This window comes from Chiloscyllium plagiosum, unplaced genomic scaffold (genome assembly GCF_037043375.1).
Source record: "Chiloscyllium plagiosum isolate Xiang-an unplaced genomic scaffold, Cpla_swu_hap1 HiC_scaffold_7, whole genome shotgun sequence".
NCBI classification, from domain to species: domain Eukaryota; kingdom Metazoa; phylum Chordata; class Chondrichthyes; order Orectolobiformes; family Hemiscylliidae; genus Chiloscyllium; species Chiloscyllium plagiosum.
In genome coordinates this window covers 48,200,978-48,222,376 of record NW_028270145.1, presented here as the reverse complement: position 1 = coordinate 48,222,376, position 21,399 = coordinate 48,200,978, and the positions used below count along the sequence as shown (strand labels likewise).

Below are 21,399 nucleotides of genomic sequence, written 5' to 3'. Positions count from 1 at the left end.
CAACCACCTGCGGGCTGCCCACCACTCCATCATTGGCCAGCTCAACTGTCAATTAGCCTCTTCGCCCGTTCCCATTCGTGATGCAATACCGTCCCACCCACTTCCGCGAGCCGCCTGTGGTTCTGCGGCTGCGCATTTTCCGATTGGTGCGATTTCCGAGGACCGACACTCCCACCCTACTTTCCCGTGTTGTGGGGACGGACGCTTTCGATGCAGAGGTGGGAGGTCGGAGGTTAGAGGTTGGAGGTTAAAGGAGATCTGCTTGCTCGTCGAGATGGTGCCGAGCGAGGGGTTTATGTCTGAAGCCAGGGCTCTGGGCGAATCGAGGCCCGCGCAGTAATGAAAGCGAGAGCGCGGGCCGGGCTGGGCCACTCGGGGTTTTGTGCGGGCGCGGCCTGAATGTGTGGACGTTCTGGGCGACCTGGGTGCAGAAGTGACAGCGAATCGGAAGATGTGAAAATGGAAGGGACCCTGTACAAGTGGACCAATTACCTGACGGGTGAGCGGAGCCAGGCCCAGGGGCTTGCCGCTATCTCAGTGGAAAGAAGTTAGTTCACTGGTACAGAGCCTGGCTGAAAACAGTCGTGATCTTACCAGAGGCAGTCCTGTTTGTGAATCTTGGGAAGGAGTCGGCTCAGAGACGACGGGCCGAACGGTTACCTTCTGCACCGTAACCGTTCGGTAGAAGTAGCTGTTCAGGGTTATCGAGGTCTCCTGCGACAATTCTGCGCGCATCGCCAAGTTTCCCCCGAACCGCCGCTACTGCACGTTTCTTCTGGGATCGTTCGGATTCCGGTTGTCAGAGAAATGTGTAGTTCAGAGTTCCATTGGGAACTGCGTGGACACATAGTAGAATCACAGTCGTGGCATAGAGTATAGGAGCAAGGAGGCAATGTTGGAGTTGTACGGAGTGTTGGCTATGTCACAGATGGAGTACGGTGTACAGTTGTGGTCACCTCACTACGGGAAGGATGTGATCGCAGTGAAGTGGGTACAGAGGAGGTTCACAAAGATGTTGCCTGGGATGGAAAAATTGGGCTATAAGGAGAGACTTGAATTGAATTCTTTAGAGCAGAAAAGGCTGAGGGGGTTAATGATTGAGTGCATTAGGTTGAATAATATGGATAAGGTGAGTAGGGAGCAGCTGTTACCATTGGTTGAGGGATCAGCCATGAAGGGCCATACTTCTAGGGTAAGGAGAAGGAGGTTCAGACAGAATTTGAGGAAAAAAAGAATTTCACTCTGAGGATGATGGGAATCTCGAATGCACTGCTCCGAGAGGCCTCCTTTTCAAATGTACAAAATGAAGTGAGGTATACAGATCACATTTCTATTTTAGGGTTCCAGTGCTAGCATCAAATACTCCTAGGTTAAGAGGGTAACACATCTTGTTCTGAAGTAATTTTGTTTTTATTTTGCAAAGCAATATTTACCCTAATTTAAATGTGTGAGAGTAGCATTTTCATTTTGGAGTTTAATTGTGGAGGTTTGGTCAACCCACATAGTTTGCATAGGTGTTTACATCTGGTAGAAAAATAGATATAATTAATCTTTCTCTAGATTTGAGCCTGGTCCCAGAGCAGCACCTAGTCCTTTATTAATACATGCTCCACTTCTCTGGGATATACACCACATATGCATCAATGATATTTAATGTTTAAAATTTTCTTTTATTTGTGTTATACAGATTGCGATCAAAGTCTCAACTATTGCATACCAGCTAAAAATATTTGAATAGGGTTAGTTCTAAAAGCATTAAAAGTTAATTAATTCCTGTCTTGTGAACTTTGGTGCTTCAAAAAATTTGCCCTAATCAAGATTTTAAACACTGTCCTAGGTTGGCAACCTCGTTGGTTTGTCCTGGATAATGGCATACTTTCCTACTATGATTCTCAGGATGATGTTAACAAAGGAAGCAAAGGAAGTATCAAAATGGCTGTATGTGAAATTAAAGGTAGAGGAAAAAGCTATTTCCAAGTCAAAAAATCATAAATGAAAGATTTTTCATGTTCTTTTTCATAAATTACTGCTTCAGTTCTGCTTTTGAGAATTAAGAGTGCGATATTCTAAACATTGGTTTCAAATATACTTGCTGAAGATTGGCTCTTGGAAACAGATCAGTTATCAGATACTTTGCATGGAGTTTGCTTTGTTATTGAAATTACATTACTAGCATTTTTGATTTAGATATTTATAGAAAATGTGTATGTATTTTGTTCTTGATACATCACTGGAGCATTTCACATGTTTCTTTTTAAATCAGTACATTCAACAGATAGCACACGCATGGAATTAATTATTCCTGGAGAGCAGCATTTCTATGTGAAATCAGTCAATGCTGCTGAAAGGCAGAGATGGTTGGTGGCATTAGGAAGTTCAAAAGCATGTCTCACAGATACCAGGACTAAAAAGGAAAAAGGTAACATTAACTGTAGGCAGGATTTGTAAATGACACAGAAAGCTTTCTGCTGTTCATGATTTGTATAGCATTTTATCATGAAATCAGTTTAATTTTTCTGTTTCGTTTGCATTATTTCTTGTGTCCATTATATTGTGTTTTTTTTCAAAAGAAAAGCATAGCTAGATCTTAAAACCATTTGGAAATGTTTATGTAAAATTGTTTCCTTAAGTCAAAAAGTTGTTGAGTTGAAATTGTGTTATTAAAATGGTAATGAACATAATGACCATAACCTTGTAAATACATGTTGAAAAAATTAATTGCCCTCCAAGTTGAACAAATGTAACTTTTTGCAAATTATGTTATTGGGGAGAAAAAAAACTAAATGGAGCTATTGACCTTGGCACTGCACTAATATTCCTTGTCAATCTATTCTATTTGCTCTTGCTGAACAAATTGACAAGTTAATCTTTTGGCTTATCTGTAAATTGTGTACTTCTGAATTATCTAGAAATCAGTGAAACCAATGAGTCTCTCAAAACGAAGATGTCAGAACTTCGGTTGTACTGTGACTTGTTGATGCAGCAAGTTCATACAATACAAGAGTCTGTCAAACAAGACCAGCCAAGTTTGTCCCCTCCTGAGGTATGATATGCCTGAGGTATACTGATATTAATTTTGCTTGTGTAGGTGTATAATCCGATTTCATGCCAGCCAAAATGTACATCTATGCTAAACCCATTTCCCTGAAATTTTGGTCCATATCCTTCTCAATCTTTCCTATCCATGTATTTGTCCAAATACCTTTTAAATGTTGTTAACATACCTGCTTCAAACAATTTCTGCTGACAGCCCGTTCCGTATATGTACCATCCTATGTTTAAAAAAAAGTTGCCTCTCTGGTTCCCTTTTATTCTGTTCTCTCTAACATTAAACTAATGCCTCCTAGTCCTTGGTTCCCCAGCCCTGAGAAAAAGACTGAATGCATTCACCCTGTCCATGCCTCTCATGATCTATACACTTCGAAAAGATCATCCCTCAGTCTCCTACACTCGAAAGAAAAAAAGTCCTAGTTTATCCAACCTCTCCCTATATATAATTCAGTCCATTAAGTCTTGGCAACAGCCTTGTAAATTTCTTCTGCACTGTTTCCAGTTTAATAACATCCTTCCTGTAGTAAGGTGACCAAAGCCAAACACAATACTCCAAGTGCAGCCTCAGCAATATCCTATACAACTGCAAAATAACTTCCCAACTTCGATCCTCAATGCCCTAACTGATGAAGGTCAGTGTGCCAAAAGCCTTCACCGCCCCATCTACCTGTGACTCCACTTTCAGAGAACCATGTACCTGAACTCCAAGATCCCTCTGTTCCTCTACACTCCTTAAGGCCCTACTGTTCACCATGAAACTCCTACCTTGATTTGACTTTTCTAAATGCAAGACCTCGCACATCAATATTAAACTCCATTTGTCATTTCTCGACCCACCTCCGCAGCTGATCAAGGCCCTGCTGCAATTTTTGAAAACCTCACTCACTGTCCACGATACCGCCTATTTTACCGTCTGCAAAATTACCAATTCCTGATGAACGGCTTATGCCTGAAACGTCAATTCTGCTCCTCAGATGTTGCCTGACCTGCTGTGCTTTTCCAGCACCACACTCTATGAAACTCACGAATCATGCCTTGTACATTCTCATCCAAATCATTGATATAGGTAACAAACAGTAATGGGCCCAGCACTGACCCCTGAGGCACACCGCTAGCCACAGGGCTTCAGTCCTCATCTTTTATCCAAAAACTTGCTTTTTTTAAAAATATATATGTGTTCATTGTAGGCATTACTGGCTGGCCAGCATTTATTGCTTGTCCCTAGTTATCCTTGAAAAGGTAGTGGTGAGTTGCCTTCTTGACCACTGCAGTCCACCTACTGTGGGTTGCCCCACAATGCCATTGGGAAGGGAATTCCAGGATTTTGACCCAGCAACAATAAAGGAACGATGATATATTTCCATCAGAATGGTGAGTGACTTGAAGGGAAGCTTAAAGGTGGTGGTGTTCCCATATATCAATTGCCCTTCTCCTCCTAGATGGAACTGATCATGGGTTTGAAAGGTGCTGTTTGAGGATCCTCGGTGAAGTTCTGCAGTGCATTGTGTCGATAGTACACACTGCTGCTACTGAGAGTTGGTGGTAGAGGGAGTGGACATTAATGGATGTCATGCCAATTGTCTGAATGGTGCTAAGCCTCTTGAGTGTTGTTGGAGCTCAACCCATCTAGGCAACTGGGGAATATTCCATCACACTCCTGACTTGTGCTTTGCAGATGGCAAACAGGCTTTGGGAGTTAAGAGGTGAAAAACTCACTGCAGTATTCCTAGCCTCTCTATTAAACCCCAGGATGTTGATATTGGAGGATTCATGTTTATGCATCCTCTACCCATATCCCTACATCCAGCTATCAAATATAAAGTTGATAGTATGTGCCTTAACTGTTCCCTCTGGAAGTGTACTCTACTGCCACACAACTTCTCTCATCATCATACAAAACAATAAATAGCACTCTTTTTATGTTGCTATCAGATAAAAATGTTTGGCTAAATTTCTAATACAGCTTTGGGAAATAATGAGCAATTGCCCAACTTAGACCTCCAGAATGAAGAAAAGCTGTGTTTGTTTAAAGTAGTATAAAGAGGGTAAAGGGTTACCCCGTATTTTGGAACTTTTTTAAAGTTTGTGTGGAGTAAAACAATGGTGCTTTTAGGTTCTTATGCAGTTTAGGATTGAGATAGCGGGTCAGTTAGCTCAGTTGTTTGGATAGCTGATTTGCGATAATACAATATCAATTCCCACACTGGCTGAGCTTACCATGAAGAACTTTCCTTCTCTATCTTTCCCCCTGTCTTTAGGCACTGCGATCCTCAAGTTAAACCACCAGTCATTCCTTTCTAATGCAAGGGCACCTCTCATACAATAGGACTGTGGTGACTTCTGGGATTTGGACGGCTCTGGATAAACAATGATCATTGATAAAGCATGTTGTGAAATATGTATATTTAAGTAACATTTTGTTTTTGTTTCACAGACCATGAATGAAGCTTCATCCTTGCTCAGTGCTACTTGCAATACCTTCATTTCAACTCTTGATGAGTGTATGAAGATAGCTAATGCCAAGTTTAAGCCAGAAATGTTCCAGTTTTCTCTCGCTGATCCACTTGTCTCTCCTGTATCACCATCACTTGTTCAGATGGTTCGGGTATGAATCTATAAAAACTAAAAAGAAAATACATATAGTAATATATTTACATTTTGTCTACCTTTTTTGGTAAAATGTTGTATTTTCGTGACTGGCTCTTAATGTAAATTGAGATATAATATGAACTAATTTAGATGATACTCACATTGTAACTTTCTTTTTGATGTTACAGATAAAACGATCCATTAGTCATCCTGGTACTATTCTTTATGATAGGTAAGGGAAAAGAATTTGGTTATTTGGTTGATGCAAATTATATTTGGCCACAGATAATTGTGATAATTGATAAAAATGAGACCTTTGCAATGATATTTTTTAGCCCAGTATTCCTACCAGTATTATCACTTGTTCAATATGAGCATGTTGTAGAATTTGCTGATAATTGGAATTTGCAGTAATGCTGCTTTCTTAATTCCACTACATTAGGAATGTCCAACCTATGGCTCGTAGGCCACATATGGCCTGCTGGAGATTTCATGTGGCCTCATGTCTGCTTTAATTTACAGGTCATTCATAGTTTTTACAAGTAGTTGCGTCAGCAATTACACATCTGTCCCATATAGGCTCACCTGCAGAATTTCAGCAGCTTATCAGCAGCAAACATGGGAGAGGACAAGTCTGTGATTGGAGTAGCCTCCAGCAACCTGAGTCCTGTAGCCATGGTACTGAGTCTTTGGGCCAGCTCAAAGTAGGAGGCTTTCTACTTTGATTTCAGATCTGCAGAATTTCACATGCAGAAAAGAGTGGCAACTAGCATTAGGGATGGAGCCTCTCACCTGGAGCATTCCCATTCCTAGCCACCACCTTGAAGCAAATTGTAGTGGATGGAGTTCTACCAACCCACCTTGCTCTTGTAGAAGGGGAAGTTCTTGGCAATATGGTAGATTGTGCTGAGAGTCAGTTGCTTGCTGTTTGGATGGCGATGACAATCGGGGCTAAGTAAGAGTGCAGGCACCAGAGCAGCTGTAGCAGTTCCACTTGGCTGGTCAGGACCGAAAGTCGAAATGGTAGCAGACAAGGCATGTTGGCTGCTATAAGAAGGTGGCAGAAAAAGCCTCTCGATATTCACGTAAAATGTCGTGGAGCTGTCGATATAGAGCTACTGGAACGGGTTGGTGGCTCCCCATTGGGTAGCAGCCTGGTAGTACCATTTAAAGGTTCTTGCATTAGGTTGCCATCTCAGAGACGTGGTGCTGCCTTAAGATAACTGGATGCACTTTCACCAGCTTTCTGAAGCAGATTTGCTCTTGCGTTGTTCATTTTCCTGAGCTTCTTTTTGGATAAGTAAATATTTGGAGCACAAAGTCTCATGGATTATTTTCTGGAAGTAAGAGGGGACAGAATAAAACCGACAGTGAGAGAAAGGGTTTAATTGTTTAGAAACAGGAGAACAAGAAGGAAAGGGGAAAGGGATAAGACTGTGGGAGAGAGGAAAAATTAAGTTGTAACAGGAGGAAATGTAGGATAAAAATCTGCTTCCTTCCGATTCCCATTTCATGTGAAATCTGGCAAGGCCAACTTTTAGGCTGTGACCAATGTGGGCGGCACGGTGGCACAGTGGTTAGCACTGCTGCCTCACAGCGCCAGAGACCCGGGTTCAATTCCCGCCTCAGGTGACTGTGTGGAGTTTGCACATTCTCCCCGTGTCTGCGTGGGTTTCCTCTGGGTGCTCCAGTTTCCTCCCACAGTCCAAAAATGTGCAGGTCAGGTGAATTGGCCATGCTAAATTGCCCGTAGGTGCAGGGGTAAATGTAGGGGAATGGGTCTGGGTGGGTTGCGCTTCGGCGGGTCGGTGTGTTCTTGTTGGGCCGAAGGGCCTGTTTCCACACTGTAAGTAATCCAAGTAATCTAATGTCAGTGTAAGTTAAACTTAATTCCTTTTGCTTGCCTCCTTTTTCTAATGATCATGAATTGTGGCTGATTCCTGTGTCTAGTTCTGCTTGTTACCCAAAAAGGCAATATTTGATATTATTAATAAGCTTTTTAATAGTCATTTCTATTAATGATCAATAATTATTTTATTGCTTTAGAATTTTTCTTTCACATTTTTTTGTTGAAATTCAATTTTGTCTTCAATAGGAAACTGAACACAATTTACCAAAAAGAAGCAGTTATTGTGACACCACATGAGGAAGTACCCAAGACAATATCGGGATATTCAGGTGTTGAATCATATAGCGATAGCACTCTGGAATACACACAAAGTAAGCATGTAATTCTTGCAATAAGCTATTAATGCTATTCCTAGAATAAAATTTAGAATTTTCACTTGCCAACTTAACTCTGGAAACATTTATATTTCTAATCATTTAAACTGTAAATCTTGAAAAGCATGGTTATTTTGTTCACTGCTTTCAATGTGGAACAGCTCTATGGCAATTATGTGAAGCAGAGCATAATGGAATAAGAGCACTTAACTTTTTTCTTGAAACTAAAGTAGGTTCCACTAAGTGCAATTCATCTGTCAAAATTAGGGATGAATAATTGTTGCCATTTGGTTGATTTCAAACTTTTTCATCTCTGAATTCTGTCCTCTGCTTGACGTAGGGGTAGCAGTCACTCACCTATTCTCTGTAGAATCTGTTGACAATCTCATTGACTGTCTGTCTGTGATTAGGAGTGATGAGGGAAAGGACAGTGGGTACTATGGCTTTGGGACGGGGAAACAACCACATGAGTGGGGTAGAGGAGAACCTGAGGATGGTTGCCACCACTTAAGAGTGCCAGAGGAGGACCCTTCTGAAACACCAGAAGAGAGTTGGGGGATTGCGGCTGCATTAAGAGCCCATAGGCTTTTTGACCAGTCATTAGTGGTAGGAAAGTAATGGAATTGTTACTAAAGTTGAGAAAATAATAAACTCTAGAAAAAAAAGTATAATAATGGAATTTATAAGAGTGACTATCCAAAATGTTAAAATAATGAAAGATTATTGATAGGGCAGATACAAAGAGAATGTTTTCATTCAGGCAAAGGAGCATAACTAGAGGCCACACTGCAATCCAATTCAAAAGGAATATCTTTAACCAAACAGTGGAGAGAATGTGGAACGCACTACACCAGAGTGGTTGAAGTGAATAGTTTAGGTGTATTTAAGGGGAAGGTAGAGAGGTATATGAAAATGATTAGAATGGGGTTACAATGCTAGACTTAGATGGAAAGTGGGAGGAGACTCCAATAAAGCATGAATGCTATCATGGACACATTGGGCCAAATTGACCTTTTTTTTGTGCTGTGTATTCCATGTAATTCTAAATCATCAACAAAATCTCATATGGACAAAGCAGATGTCCTTTCACAATTTGAAGATACCATTAAATATAGACTTATTTAAGCATTCGTAACTTTACTCTCAGATGCAAAAGGGAAAAGTAGTCAAAGGAATCAGAACTGCTGAGTTTCTCTGGCAATTTCTGTTTTTGTTTGTTTCCAATCTCTAGTATTTGCTGTAACTTGTTTTAATTTAGTGTTTAATTCACTACCACATCTTGTTCAGGTATGCAGCTATGTAAAAGTCCTGCTCACCTTAGACAGGCTTCTTTCTTGGCTTACTATCTAACAATCCCTTTGTCTGCCTACCCTTTTTTCTCACTCTTTCTGTATGTTACTTTTTCTCCACCTACCTGCTCACTCCTCCCACAATCCTCCACCCCCCACAATCACCACCAGTCAGTATGAATACTCCCTCTTCCTAGCTGCTTCTACTTCTTAAAAAAAAAGGTCACTGGCCTTGAAACATTAACTGTATTTTTTCTGCATAGATGCTGCAAGACCTGCTGAGTTTCTTCAGCAATTTATACTCTTATGTACGACCCTTTTAGGATTCAATTGCCACTTTATGACACTAATTGAATGTAAAATAAAGCAATGAACTAACAGTACAGAAGCCCTTAGCCAGATTGTTGTTCAGAGCGTTCTGTGGGTTTAAATTGCACCAGTGATCGAAACTCTGAGTTACCAGTTATAAAGGTTGAACTCCGTTAAAATATTGGGTCAATTGAAACAAAAATGGAGATTAGTGAAGAAACTCAACAGCTCTGACAGCATCTGTGGAGAGAAAGCAGAGCTAATGTTTTGAGTCTAGTGACCCTCTTTCAGAAGAGAGCTTGGAAAAGTTGGTATTTGTGCTGAAGACCTAGAGCAGCTGTGTGTGTGTGGAATGGGAAAGGAATGAGTGGATAGCTGGAGATGGAGTCCAGAGACAACGGGATGCATGGTCATATGCTCAGGAGTAAAAACCTAATAATTGGGAACATGTCGGTGATAATGAGTTTATATTGTACTTCCTGATTAAGGCTCCATGCACACCTTCCAGGTGAAGCAGCAATTTACCTGCACCTCTCTCAATCTAGTCCACTGTATCTGTTGCTCACAACGTGGTCTCTTCTACACTGGGGAAATGAAACGCAGATTAGGAGACCGCTTTGTGGAACAATTTCATCTTGTTGGCAGAAATACCCCTGAGATTCCAATTGCCTGCCATTTCAACACACCACTGTGTTCCCTGACTAACACTTCCGTCTCAGGCCTGCTACAGTGCTCCAACGAGAAGCTGGAAGGATAGCATCTCATTTTGCACTTGTGGAGCCTGCAGGATTCAATATAAGATTTGAATAATTTTAGATCCTGAACATATTCTTCCATTTCTTTACGCTTATGCCCAGTCTTCAACAAAAAGAGCACCTTTTCCTAGCTATTGACAGTTGTGAAGAAGAGTCACCGACTGGACTCAATATGCTAACTCTGCTGTATCTTCACAGATGCTGCCAGATGTGCTGTTTCTCTCCAGCAATCTGTTTTTGTTTCAGATTTCCAACATCCACAGTTCTTTGTTTTATTTTGCTGAGTAAGCATGTCTGTGCTTTTAAAACTGTCTCTTCTCAGCTCTGTGAAAGGCAAACTGAAACATTATGGAGATGGAGTGTTTACACTGAACCAAGATTATAAATTTTATTTTTCAACCTTTTTACAGAGACTGCTCAGCTTTCTTGCAATTCCTTACCTACTGCAAATGGTGAATTCCCTCCAGTGGTCATTCCAGAAGAAAATATTGAGAACTCAAGGAATAAATTATCTGAGACAGAGAGTCCTTTTGTTGCACTTTTAAGTTGAAAACATGTGAATTAAAATGGATTGAAAAGATGGTCACTCCGCTAATATTGCTATGCAGTTACTGCTGGCATTTATATATTCCAATAAGGTAAAGTGGTTCTAAAATTTCCCAGACTTTTTTCTGCACTTTATAATGCATAAAATCAGAAGCTTGACAAGCTTACCTAACCTTATTTCTATTATATATTTTCAGCAGATGACAACTTTTTTTTTCTACACTATATTGTGTAATCAATTGTTGGTCTGGTCCAGAATGTCTCCATACAGTGCATGGCGTAATTAAAAGTTAGTGTAACTTGGTTGGAAAAATACTTGGTTGGGCTGAACACAGCAATGCTTTTCTGACTGTTGCCGGGACAGGTTTGATGCCAGGAATTAAATCCTTGGGGCTGAACATGTCCATTCCTTGCACCTGTTTATCCAGAGGGAGTGTGTCTTCTGGAAGAATTGCTATTAAATGTGGATTTTTGTTTTGACCCTTAGTTTAATTTTGTTGTTTGTACATTTTGAATAGGATCTTTGTTACATGCATCAGTGCTGTACACTGTCTTAGGATGAGGTTTGGATTGTGCTTCATCTTTTCTAGTAGCTGCCAATTAGTACTGGTTATACCAGAACTTGAATTCTTGTAGAAACAGTTTCTGGAACATAAAGTTATAACTAATGTGTTCTGCACTATTACAAAATCTTTTGTAAAAGATACACAAGTAAATTCTTCCCAATTCAAAGTGTATGCGATTTAGCGGAGTCAATGAACATAGTGTATTTTGTATTCAATAAAAGTAGATAAATGAAAGTGGAGATCCAGAGGCAAAATTTAACTAGCAACAGTGTAGATGTAATCTTTATCTTCAACTGAGGCAAATGGTAGAACTTCTATTTGAAATTGATGTAACTATGATAGCTTATTTATGAGGTGGCAGGTAAGTGTTACTAATTGCTGGTCAAAAGGAGTTGTCATTCGTAATTACTTTCCTTGCTACTTTTCCTCCCTTGACCAGTTATTTCCTGTCTGTTTGCAAAGATTTAACTGGTTGTGCAATTAAAAGCTTTCAAAGTTCTTGCATTTCTGTCTCTGTCAAGTGGGAAGGATTTAGATATTTTTAGAGGTGCAAAATCTAGCTCTTGCCAAGATGCTGTCCAAACTAAGTGTGTTTCAATTAGAAGAAAAAATAGCTTGAGGGTGCTTTGACCAAATTTCTCCAAGAATGTTTTTTTTTTAATTTTAGGATGCCAGTTCATTTACCAACCAATTAGCCAAAAAAAAGGGGGTTTAAGAAACCTCTTTGTACATTACCTTGCTTTAAATATGCTGATCAGTTTTGTTTAACAGTGTAGTTTAATCTGGACACCAGTTTCTTCTATGAAAGGGAGACTGGGAGAGAGAAATTGCTTATTTTAGCAAACAAAAGGAAGCAAATAGTGTACATAATCTTTGTTCTGCCACATATTAAACAATGATTAAGATTGATAGCACTCCAAGCTTTTTTAAACTAACAGAATCCTCTTTGCTATAGGTTTAAATTATCAAAATATTTCAAACTCTGATTTATGTTTTATCTGATGATTGACAACCAATTAGGATAATATAATCTTATGAGCAATATGTAAGAGAATTCAACTTCAAGCATGTTAGCACTATTTGAAAGTAATACGTGTATATCTTTGACTTGTAACTCATTGTGCAAAGTAAAGCACTTTAATCTTCCAAACCCTATTACAAAGTCCAAAAATTACCCAATTTTGGTTTATTAAGCAACTCCAGCTTTTAAAGGTTCAGAAAGTATTAAGTAAGTAAAAATGTTAGCATTTATAAGTACCCATAAATGATGGAGTTACTAGAACCAATTTGTCAGGTATGAATGTAAACTGTTAACCATGCCATTTTATTCTGTGTATGTTTTACATGAATATTAAATACTGTGAATATTATGAATTTGTATGGAAAATTCTATTGTTAAATGAACACAATTTTATATCAGTAGTACCTTTGCAAAGGCATCAATTTGAGTATTTATGCCTGTATATGATTTTGCAGCTTCACCACTAATTAAGTGACTGTATCCAATGGAAAAAAATTGTCTAAGATTAAGATGCCTGGTTTGTTTTAACTGGTCTGCAGGAGCAATAAGAAGAAAGTACGATTGAGCTTGATATCCTGGGGAAAAATTAATCAGTATTTCAACTATTAATTGCTATTGACCTTGCCTCTTCTCTTAACATGTATATGTAGATGTGGATGAAGATGTAATTAAACTCACTCCTGATTTCTCTCTGCCATTTCCCAACCATGATTTTTAACCCATACTTTATGGTCCAATGGTCTGTTGACATGGGCTGTTTCAGCTCACATGTAAATATCGCCACTTGGATTTGATTGGACCCAAAACATGTCTGTAAAAATATTTAACTTTCAAGAAAGAAGGGAAGCGAGTGGATGAGGAAAGATCTAACACTAAGTTTTATTAGTGAGATTTTTGAGAAAGTGGAATATTACCACATTTTTTTGAATCTTTATACTTCATTGTACAATAGTTACTTTAGAATTTTAAAGTTCAGTACATTTGATTTGGAGAATTAAAGATGAAGCAAACTCAAAAGGAAAGATGTGCATAATGCACTGTAGGGTGGGCATTTTGAAGTATTTTAATCCTAATAACTAGGTAATGCTGAGCCATTAAGATTGCAACACGATTGATTAGAAATGTTAATGTGTAGAATGTTAATTTTGCTTTCTATGAATGTAAAATAGCTTTTAGGAGAATAATTTTGCCATGTCAGTGTACCCATTTAGGATGTGCTAGTTCAGCATGGGACATAGATTTTGTTGCAGACTACTATCTGTTATTTTCTAATGACACTTCATATAAAGAAATTAAACTTTTCTGAAAATACTTTCAATCAAGCTTGAAATTTCATTTGCATTGAGAAAATAATGAGGGAAAACACATTCTCTTCCGACAGGAGAACACAGTCAAAATTGTTCTGCTTTTCATTGCTAAGTAGAGGTGACTGAATATTATGGAATTCTGATGAACTGTTGTATGTACCATATATATTAATATAGCTGTTGTGACAATCAACTATTCTAATTATGATCAACCAATAAATTAGGCCTTTACACTTTAATAGAACTTGAAGAGAGTTTATAGGAAGTATAGTGATATTAACTGCTATTCTGATAGTTTGAATAATATTTGAACTCTGAATGTTTATTTCAAACTGGGTGATGTAGGGGAGTGAAATGTTGGCATACTGATTTGCTAATCATTCATTCCTATTGATAAGATTAGTTTTCAGGTTTATGTAATCTGAATAAATGCAATTCTCATTAATAATTGTGAGCTAATTTGTGTAGCCGTATAAAACATTTTGTGAGCTTTGATAGTAACTTTTTTTAAAAAAAATGTTGTTGGGTAATAGAGATTAACTATTGCAGGAAAGTAAAGACCATTTTTGTCATAGTTTTCATCTTGTACTCATCAGGACAATTTGCCAGTACACCAATGTAAAGGGGAATGACATTTATATACTTTGTGAAAAGAACATGCTGATTGGTTGGCAAGTGAGCTCTTGTCGAGGCATTGCCATGGAGAATGTACCAATTAAATGGATATTGACTGTGCCCACACCTCCCCCCCTCACCTCCCTCCAAGACCCCAAAGGAAACTTCCATATCCGCCACAAATTCACCTGCACCTCCACACACATCATCTATTGCATCCTCTGCACCCGATGTGGCCTCCTCTATATTGGGGAGACAGGCCGCCTACTTGCGGAGCGTTTCAGAGAACACCTCTGGGACACCCGGACCAATCAACCCAACCACCCTGTGGCTCAACACTTCAACTCCCCCTCCCACTCCACCAAGGATATGCAGGTCTTTGGACTCCTCCATCGCCAGATCACAACAACACGACGGTTGGAGGAAGAGCGCCTCATCTTCCGCCTAGGAACCCTCCAACCACAAGGGATGAACTCGGATTTCACCAGTTTCCTCATTTCCTCTCCCCCCCCACCTTGTCTCAGTCAAATCCATCGAACTCAATACCGCCTTCCTAACCTGCAATCTTCTTCCTGACCTCTCCGCCCCCACCCCAGTCTGACCTATCACCCTCACCTTGACCTCTTTCCACCTATCGCATTTCCAACGCCCCTTCCCCAAGTCCCTCCTCCCTACCTTTTATCTTAGCCTGCTGAACACACTTTCCTCATTCCTGAAGAAGCGCCTATGCCCGAAACGTCGATTCTCCTGTTCCCTGGATGCTGCCTGACCTGCTGCGCTGTTCCAGCAACTCATTTTCAGCATTGACTGTCATGTGTCAATCTTTGTTTAAATTTAACTGATCAAGGCATTGTACAGAAGAATGAACCAAAGAATGGCTGTCACCCACTCTGTTTAGCTGAAGCAGGCATATTTTGTGTAAATGTTCTTTCTATTTGCAAGTAACTGGAACATATATATTAATACAAATAACTTTCAGTACAGTAAAATATACTACACTCTGAGCCTGACTGACCATCTTAACTTGCTTATCAGTATAATGTTTAGCACAATCTGGATTATTTCGCAATTGTTATTTGCAGAATCTCATCTAATTTTGGGCAATGTGATTAAGAGTTTTACATGCATGGGCTTGTTGGACGCAGTTAGTAATGTCAGTCATCATCTAACTAGTGCATTTTCTATAAGTGACGCCTGTTCCATTTAGTCTATCTGCCAACCAATCAGCGTGTTAGCACATGGTTTAAAAAGAATGTTGTTCCCCTTTACATTGATTTTACTATGAATTGTCTTGAGTGCAAAATGAAAATCTTCAAAACATCTTTTTGTCAGTGGCACTTTTTAAAAAACTAAATATAAATAGCCAGTTTTTCTTAAAGTAGTTCTCCAGTATAGTCAAGAGCATCTAAAAATGAGAATACTTATGTTGATATATTTTCTGCCTAAGCCATCAAAAGACATCTTTTCAAATCAAGTTAACACACATTGGTTATACATGGAATGAATTCCATTCACGACATATATTTTATCTGCAATCTTTTGTATCTACATGTGACTTATAATTATTTTTGAGCAGTTTTCACAATTTTCCATTAATTCCTGAGCAAATTCTCACCAGTGCCATATCCCACTCTGCAAAGCCAGATTTGATTTTACATATTTTGCAGCATATGATTCCAGCCTGTTTGTACTCAAGTTTTACATGAAATTATGAAACCTTGGATTGTATTTAACTACTTTGGAAAACACATCTTATGTGCATTTAAATTCCTTTAATTTCCATGCTGATATAAAAGTCGGAATACTGGGAACATAATGCGCGAGATAAGATGGTCCTGAAAGTTTGTGATTTAGGAAATCAGTATTTTCAATTATACCAATAATATTTAGAAAATAAAAGCTTAAAATGCAGAAGCTTTTTGATTTCTTTAAAATGAATTCTAAATTCGGAGAAAACAATGCCACAAATTTAAGTATTACTCTTTAATACATTCCTGTTTTGACACAAGGACATTGATCAATGTTACAACATAATAAACCATTCACTCTTTGTTATAAGATATCAAAATATCGTACAACAGATTGCAAAATGGCTTAAAATTGCCTTTCAAATTGATAAATTATCATATTGGATGGATATCTTTAAATGTTACAACTCAATTCAATGACCATCGCATATCTGTGCCAACTAGCTAATGATTTTAACTTTACAAGTGCTAGAATGCTCCCAAGTGTAGTTGTTAAAGATAAAGCATCTACTGTAGGAATGTAGTTTTTTTTTTAAAAAGTCTAGATGTATGTTGTATTGTTAAATTGTAATTTAGATTTGTAGCTCCAGTTTCTTTCTAAACAAAATCCCCCAAGTTCTGTTTGTTCAACCAAGTGGACCAAAATATACATTAAGGTGTATTTACTTTTTAAATAACTAATGAAAATATGATTGGTTATGTGTATAGACACTGAGGAAATACTTTAACTGAAGTATCTTTGTATACTTTTAATGAAATTTTAATTATTCACAAAACTGAAAACACGATCTGTATTGTAAGAATAAAAGCTTGCTCTTGCCATTTGTCTACGGTTTCTTACCTTCTTCCCTGTCTGAATACTCATTTATCAAATAAAAGGGCAGCATTCCTTCAATTCCAGATCTTACATTCTTGTGTGTAATGGGAACAAAGTTAAAAATCTCACAACACCGGGTTATAATCCATCTGATTTATTTGAAAGTACAAACTTTTGGAGTGCTGCTCCTTCGTCAGGTAGCTAGTGGGGCAGGTACAAAAGACAATTTATAAGTAAAAGTTCAAAGTGCTATACAACTGATGTGATGTACTAGACAAACCTAGATGGCTGTTAAGTCTGTAATCACTTAGAATGGGGATGTAGGTTTTGATTGATTTAATATGTAATTCCCAGAATTTCACATCTCCAAGATGACAAGATTTTATCAGTGGTAAAGAAAGATGACATCTCCGCTCAGAGAATACATTAAAGATGTGAGATTAGTGACTCCAACCCAGAGTCAGACCTTTTATTTCCAAAGGAGAAATTTATAGAAAGTCACATGGACTGACTGCTTACAGATTGTGTGCTTTTTGAACAAAATACAATGCATTTGCAGATTTGTATTTGCAGATACAAATTCACCCTATAGAGGTGGGTACGAGGGAGAGGGGAAATTACTTGTTTGATGAGCAGTACAGTTACGAGACAATGCCAAGCAGATGAGGTAATGGAACTACACCACCTCCATGCACACCAAGAACAAGAAACTGGAGAAACCTGGCATCACTGCCAGCAGTAGACAAGCCTCCTCTCGCACAGCTACAGGGAAATCCATTGTCAACTTAGCAAACCACACCCTTCAAGGGCATCTTGAAACCCATTGTACAGGGGCTCCCTAGCTTCTGTTGCGACACTACAAATTGCTTACAGAAACTCAGTACTCACAGACCAGTTGAACCAGGAACATTGTTCATCATAATGGATGTTTTGGCACTCTACACCAGCATCCACTACAACGATGGCATTGCTGCAACAGCCTCCGTATACAATAACTCAATATCAACAATGCCTATATCCAGACACCATCCTCCAAGTCATCTGCTTCATTCTCGACCACAATGTCTTCACCTTTGACAACAAATTCTCTATTGAGACACACGCAACAGCAATGGGGACCAGATTTGAAACCCAATGTGCCAATGTTTTCATGCACAGGTTCGAGCAAGACTTTGCTACACAGGATGTCTGACCAACACTGTAAACCAGACATACATGTTGACAACATTTTCTTCCTCTGAACCCATGCTGCAGAGCCACTGAAAAAATTATAGTGATATTAACAAGTTTCATCCCACCATCAGACATACCATGGATAACTTCTTAGAATTAATCTCATTCTTGGACACATATCTCCATCAAGGACAGGCACCTCAGTACCTCACTCTGCCTCAAGGCTACGGATAACCTCACGATGCTGCAATCCTAAACATTTTAAAACGGCCATCCCCTACAGACAAGCCCTGTGCATACACATGCAAGGCATGGTGTATTGGTGAGAACATGCAGACACCATGACAACGGATGATTGGAACAATTGCCAGTTTCCTCCCAGTCAGGAACACTTCAGCGGTCAAGGACATTCGGTCTCGGATCTTTGGGTGAATGTCCTCCAAGGCGGACTTCGGGTTACGCAACAAAGTAGAGTGGCTGAGCAGAGGCTGATAGCCAATTTCAGTACCCGTGAGGATGGCCTCATCTGGGATCTTGGGTTCATGTCACACTACAGGTTACTGCACTACACTGTACACTCTCACACATAAGCACTCACGCAGTCACACAAACCCTCTCTCACACACGCACTCTGTCTCTGTTTCTCTCTCACACACATATCCTCTCACAGGCATTTACTCTGTCACACTCGCGCGTGTGCACACACACACCCCTTCATTCCTTCTCCTTCACAGTCTCTCATAGGTACACACACACTTTCTCTCTCCCTCACTCGCACCCACCAGTATGCATACACACATATACGTCTATGTGGTGAATATGCATTTGCAGATACATTCTGTTTTGTTCAAAAAGCACACAATCTGTAGGCAGTTAGTCACTGCTACCTGACAAAGGAGCAGTGCTGTAAAAGCTTGTACTTTTAAATAAACCTGTTAGTCTATAACTGAGTGTTGTGTGATTTTTAACTTTGTTCACCCCAGTCCATCACTGACACCACCATGTAATGGAAACAAAGTACTGATATGCCTAATTTTCTGAGTTAGGAAGTGTCAGTACGTGAATTTCAAACATAAGCTTCAACTTTGAGAATACCAGTATGAATTTAATAACTAGGGATGTGATAATTTGTTAGCTGTGTAGGTTGAACAGTATAGCGAAGACCGTTGTCAGAATCTATGTACACATCCTTTTTACTGCCTTGATATTGTGAACAAAAGAAAGAAGTTGGTGATAAATTCATCTCAAAGCTTTTTTTGTTCTAGATACCTGTTTGTGATTCTTGAATCAAGAAAATACTGGCTAATTCAGGATTAATTTAAAATAATAATATTATGCTGGTCTCTAATTGAAGGCAATCACTCAGGTATGTCCAGAATATTCTAAAACAAACATATAATGAAGAAATGAGTAAAATCCAAATACATTCTGATGCTATGATCCGGTGCTTGTCAATTTAACAAATGCTTGTGAAAACATATCCATTGGAAAGGAAAATGTTTAAATAGAAGAACTGTGCTACAAATCTAATTATGATAGTGAAGGGAGAGGAAGTGAGCAGGGCAATAAAATTGAAATTTATTTGTGTGCTGAATTTCTTTCTCTTTTTAGTAGATAAATCTCATCTGGTTGGCTGGGACTACTCTGCTGCCTCAATTCTTATCCCATATGTTTGTATCACTTGTTACCCTTCTCAGTTTCTGCATCATTATCTATGGTGCATTTCCAAGGATCCATCCTTTGCCCTTCTACTTCATCGATATGCTGCCTAATGGTGATACTGTCTGAAAACACAGAATCAGTTTTCACATCAATTCTAAAGACTTTCAGCTCCACTTCACCAACACTCTCAGCAACTGCACTGTCTCTAATTCATGAGACTGTTTATTGGATCTAAGTTTCCATTACAAACTCTGTTCTGTCGATATTAATTCAGCGGTTCTCCTTTGTAATAGTTTGAGTCTAAACCAGATTTTCAAAACTTTGGTACCACATTTGACAATAAATGAGTATCTGCACAGCCAAAATGATCGTCTCTTTGTATTTCATTAATAGTTTCTGATTTCAACTCTGCCTGAGCTCATCTGCTATTCAACCTGTTATCCAGACCTTTGTTGCCGCTACTCTATAATAAAGTGTAGTGCTGGACAACTGCCTATTGGTTCTCTAAACTTGCTCTACTGTCCATGTCCTGATTCATAATAAGGCCTGATCACATATCAGCTCTGCTGTCTGACCCACTCCTAGGTTCAGCAATGATTTGATTGTAATATGTTTATCCTTGATCTTTAGTTCCTCCATGCATGTACTATTCTCTATTGCTTTAAACGCCTCCATCTTCACAGGCCTTAATTCTGGTATTATTAGTTCCATGATTTTAATTACCCCACTAATGGTGGTCATACTTGCAATTGCTTAAACACGGTTCAAGAATTCTTCCCTTAAATCTTGCTGACAAACAATGTTCCTGGTTCAACTGGTTAAATGTAGTCTTTAACAAATGTCTTAAAGGTGCAACCTCTTTGACCAAGCTTTTGACCATCTGCCCTGAAACTATGTGACAGTATTTGACATCAAGCTAAATAACTCCTCTTGGGTCATTTCAGAATGTTGAAAGTGCAAATACATCCAAATTGTTGATTTAAAAGCACTGAGCTATATGCGATGCTGTCCTTTTGTTGGCAGCTGCCTGCTGTTCCACTTTGTGCAGTCTGTAGCTTTTTTTCAACCACTTTCAGGTTGAGGAAGGAGCAAGCTTTTCATCAAGATATATTTCATGAATTAGTCATAATAATATTGGTGACCCTGGCTGAATCTTAATGCATATCAATGTCCATAAGATGCAGAGTAATATTGATATGTTAAATGAGTGGGCAAACATCTGACAGATAACATACAAAGTGGGAAAGTATGAAGTTCTTTACTTTGGCAGGGAGCTAAAAATAACAGAGTATTGCTTAAAAGAAGAATGACTGTGAAATTCTGAGATACTGAGGTGGTTTCTTGCAAAAGTCACTGTAGCTAATTTGTAGATTGAATTGAATTGAATTGAATTGACCAGTTTTCCTTCGTGTGAATCCAAGGAAAGTGATGGGGCCAGACGGTGTACCAGGCTGTGCACTCAGAGCATGCGCAGATCAACTGGCAGAGATCTACTCGGATATCTTCAACCTCTCCCCACAGCAGGCCACTGTCCCTGCCTGTTTCAAGAGGGCCAATATCATGCCTGTACCTAAGAAGGCTCATGCAGCATGTCTCAATGACTACCACCCAGTGGCCCTAACCTCGGTGGTCATGAAGTGCTTTGAAAGGCTGGTCATGGCATTAATCAACTCCAGCCTCCCCATTACTCTTGGCCTACTCCAGTTTGCCAACGGACCAACAGATCCA

At 39.1% G+C, this 21,399-nt stretch overlaps 1 protein-coding gene across 2 annotated transcripts; it reads left to right on the top strand.

Annotated features, from left to right (window-relative positions):
* Positions 1-195: 195 nt before the first annotated feature.
* On the top strand, positions 196-20,027 carry plekha3 (pleckstrin homology domain containing, family A (phosphoinositide binding specific) member 3). 2 transcript variants are annotated; one of them, XR_006312120.2, is made up of 9 exons: positions 196-499; positions 1,838-1,954; positions 2,264-2,419; positions 2,910-3,043; positions 5,486-5,656; positions 5,829-5,872; positions 7,736-7,860; positions 10,627-10,854; positions 19,621-20,027. XR_006312120.2 is itself a non-coding variant. In XM_043693518.2 (8 exons), the coding sequence occupies exons 1-8, from the start codon at positions 400-402 to the stop codon at positions 10,764-10,766; spliced, it is 987 nt and encodes a 328-aa protein (XP_043549453.1). In that variant the 5' UTR covers positions 197-399; the 3' UTR covers positions 10,767-16,841. The 2 variants fall into 2 exon arrangements, 1 of the variants encoding a protein (XP_043549453.1); XM_043693518.2 differs by lacking the exon at positions 19,621-20,027 and having other exon boundaries at positions 197-499; positions 10,627-16,841.
* Positions 20,028-21,399: the final 1,372 nt, after the last annotated feature.

Excerpts from the sequence above, each read along its gene's own strand:
- plekha3 (XM_043693518.2), top strand. The coding sequence starts at position 400 with ATGTGTGGACGTTCTGGGCGACCTGGGTGCAGAAGTGACAGCGAATCG. Across the intron at positions 5,873-7,735 it reads GGTACTATTCTTTATGATAG|GAAACTGAACACAATTTACC; the intron begins GTAAGGGAAAAG and ends TGTCTTCAATAG. Across the intron at positions 7,861-10,626 it reads CACTCTGGAATACACACAAA|AGACTGCTCAGCTTTCTTGC; the intron begins GTAAGCATGTAA and ends ACCTTTTTACAG.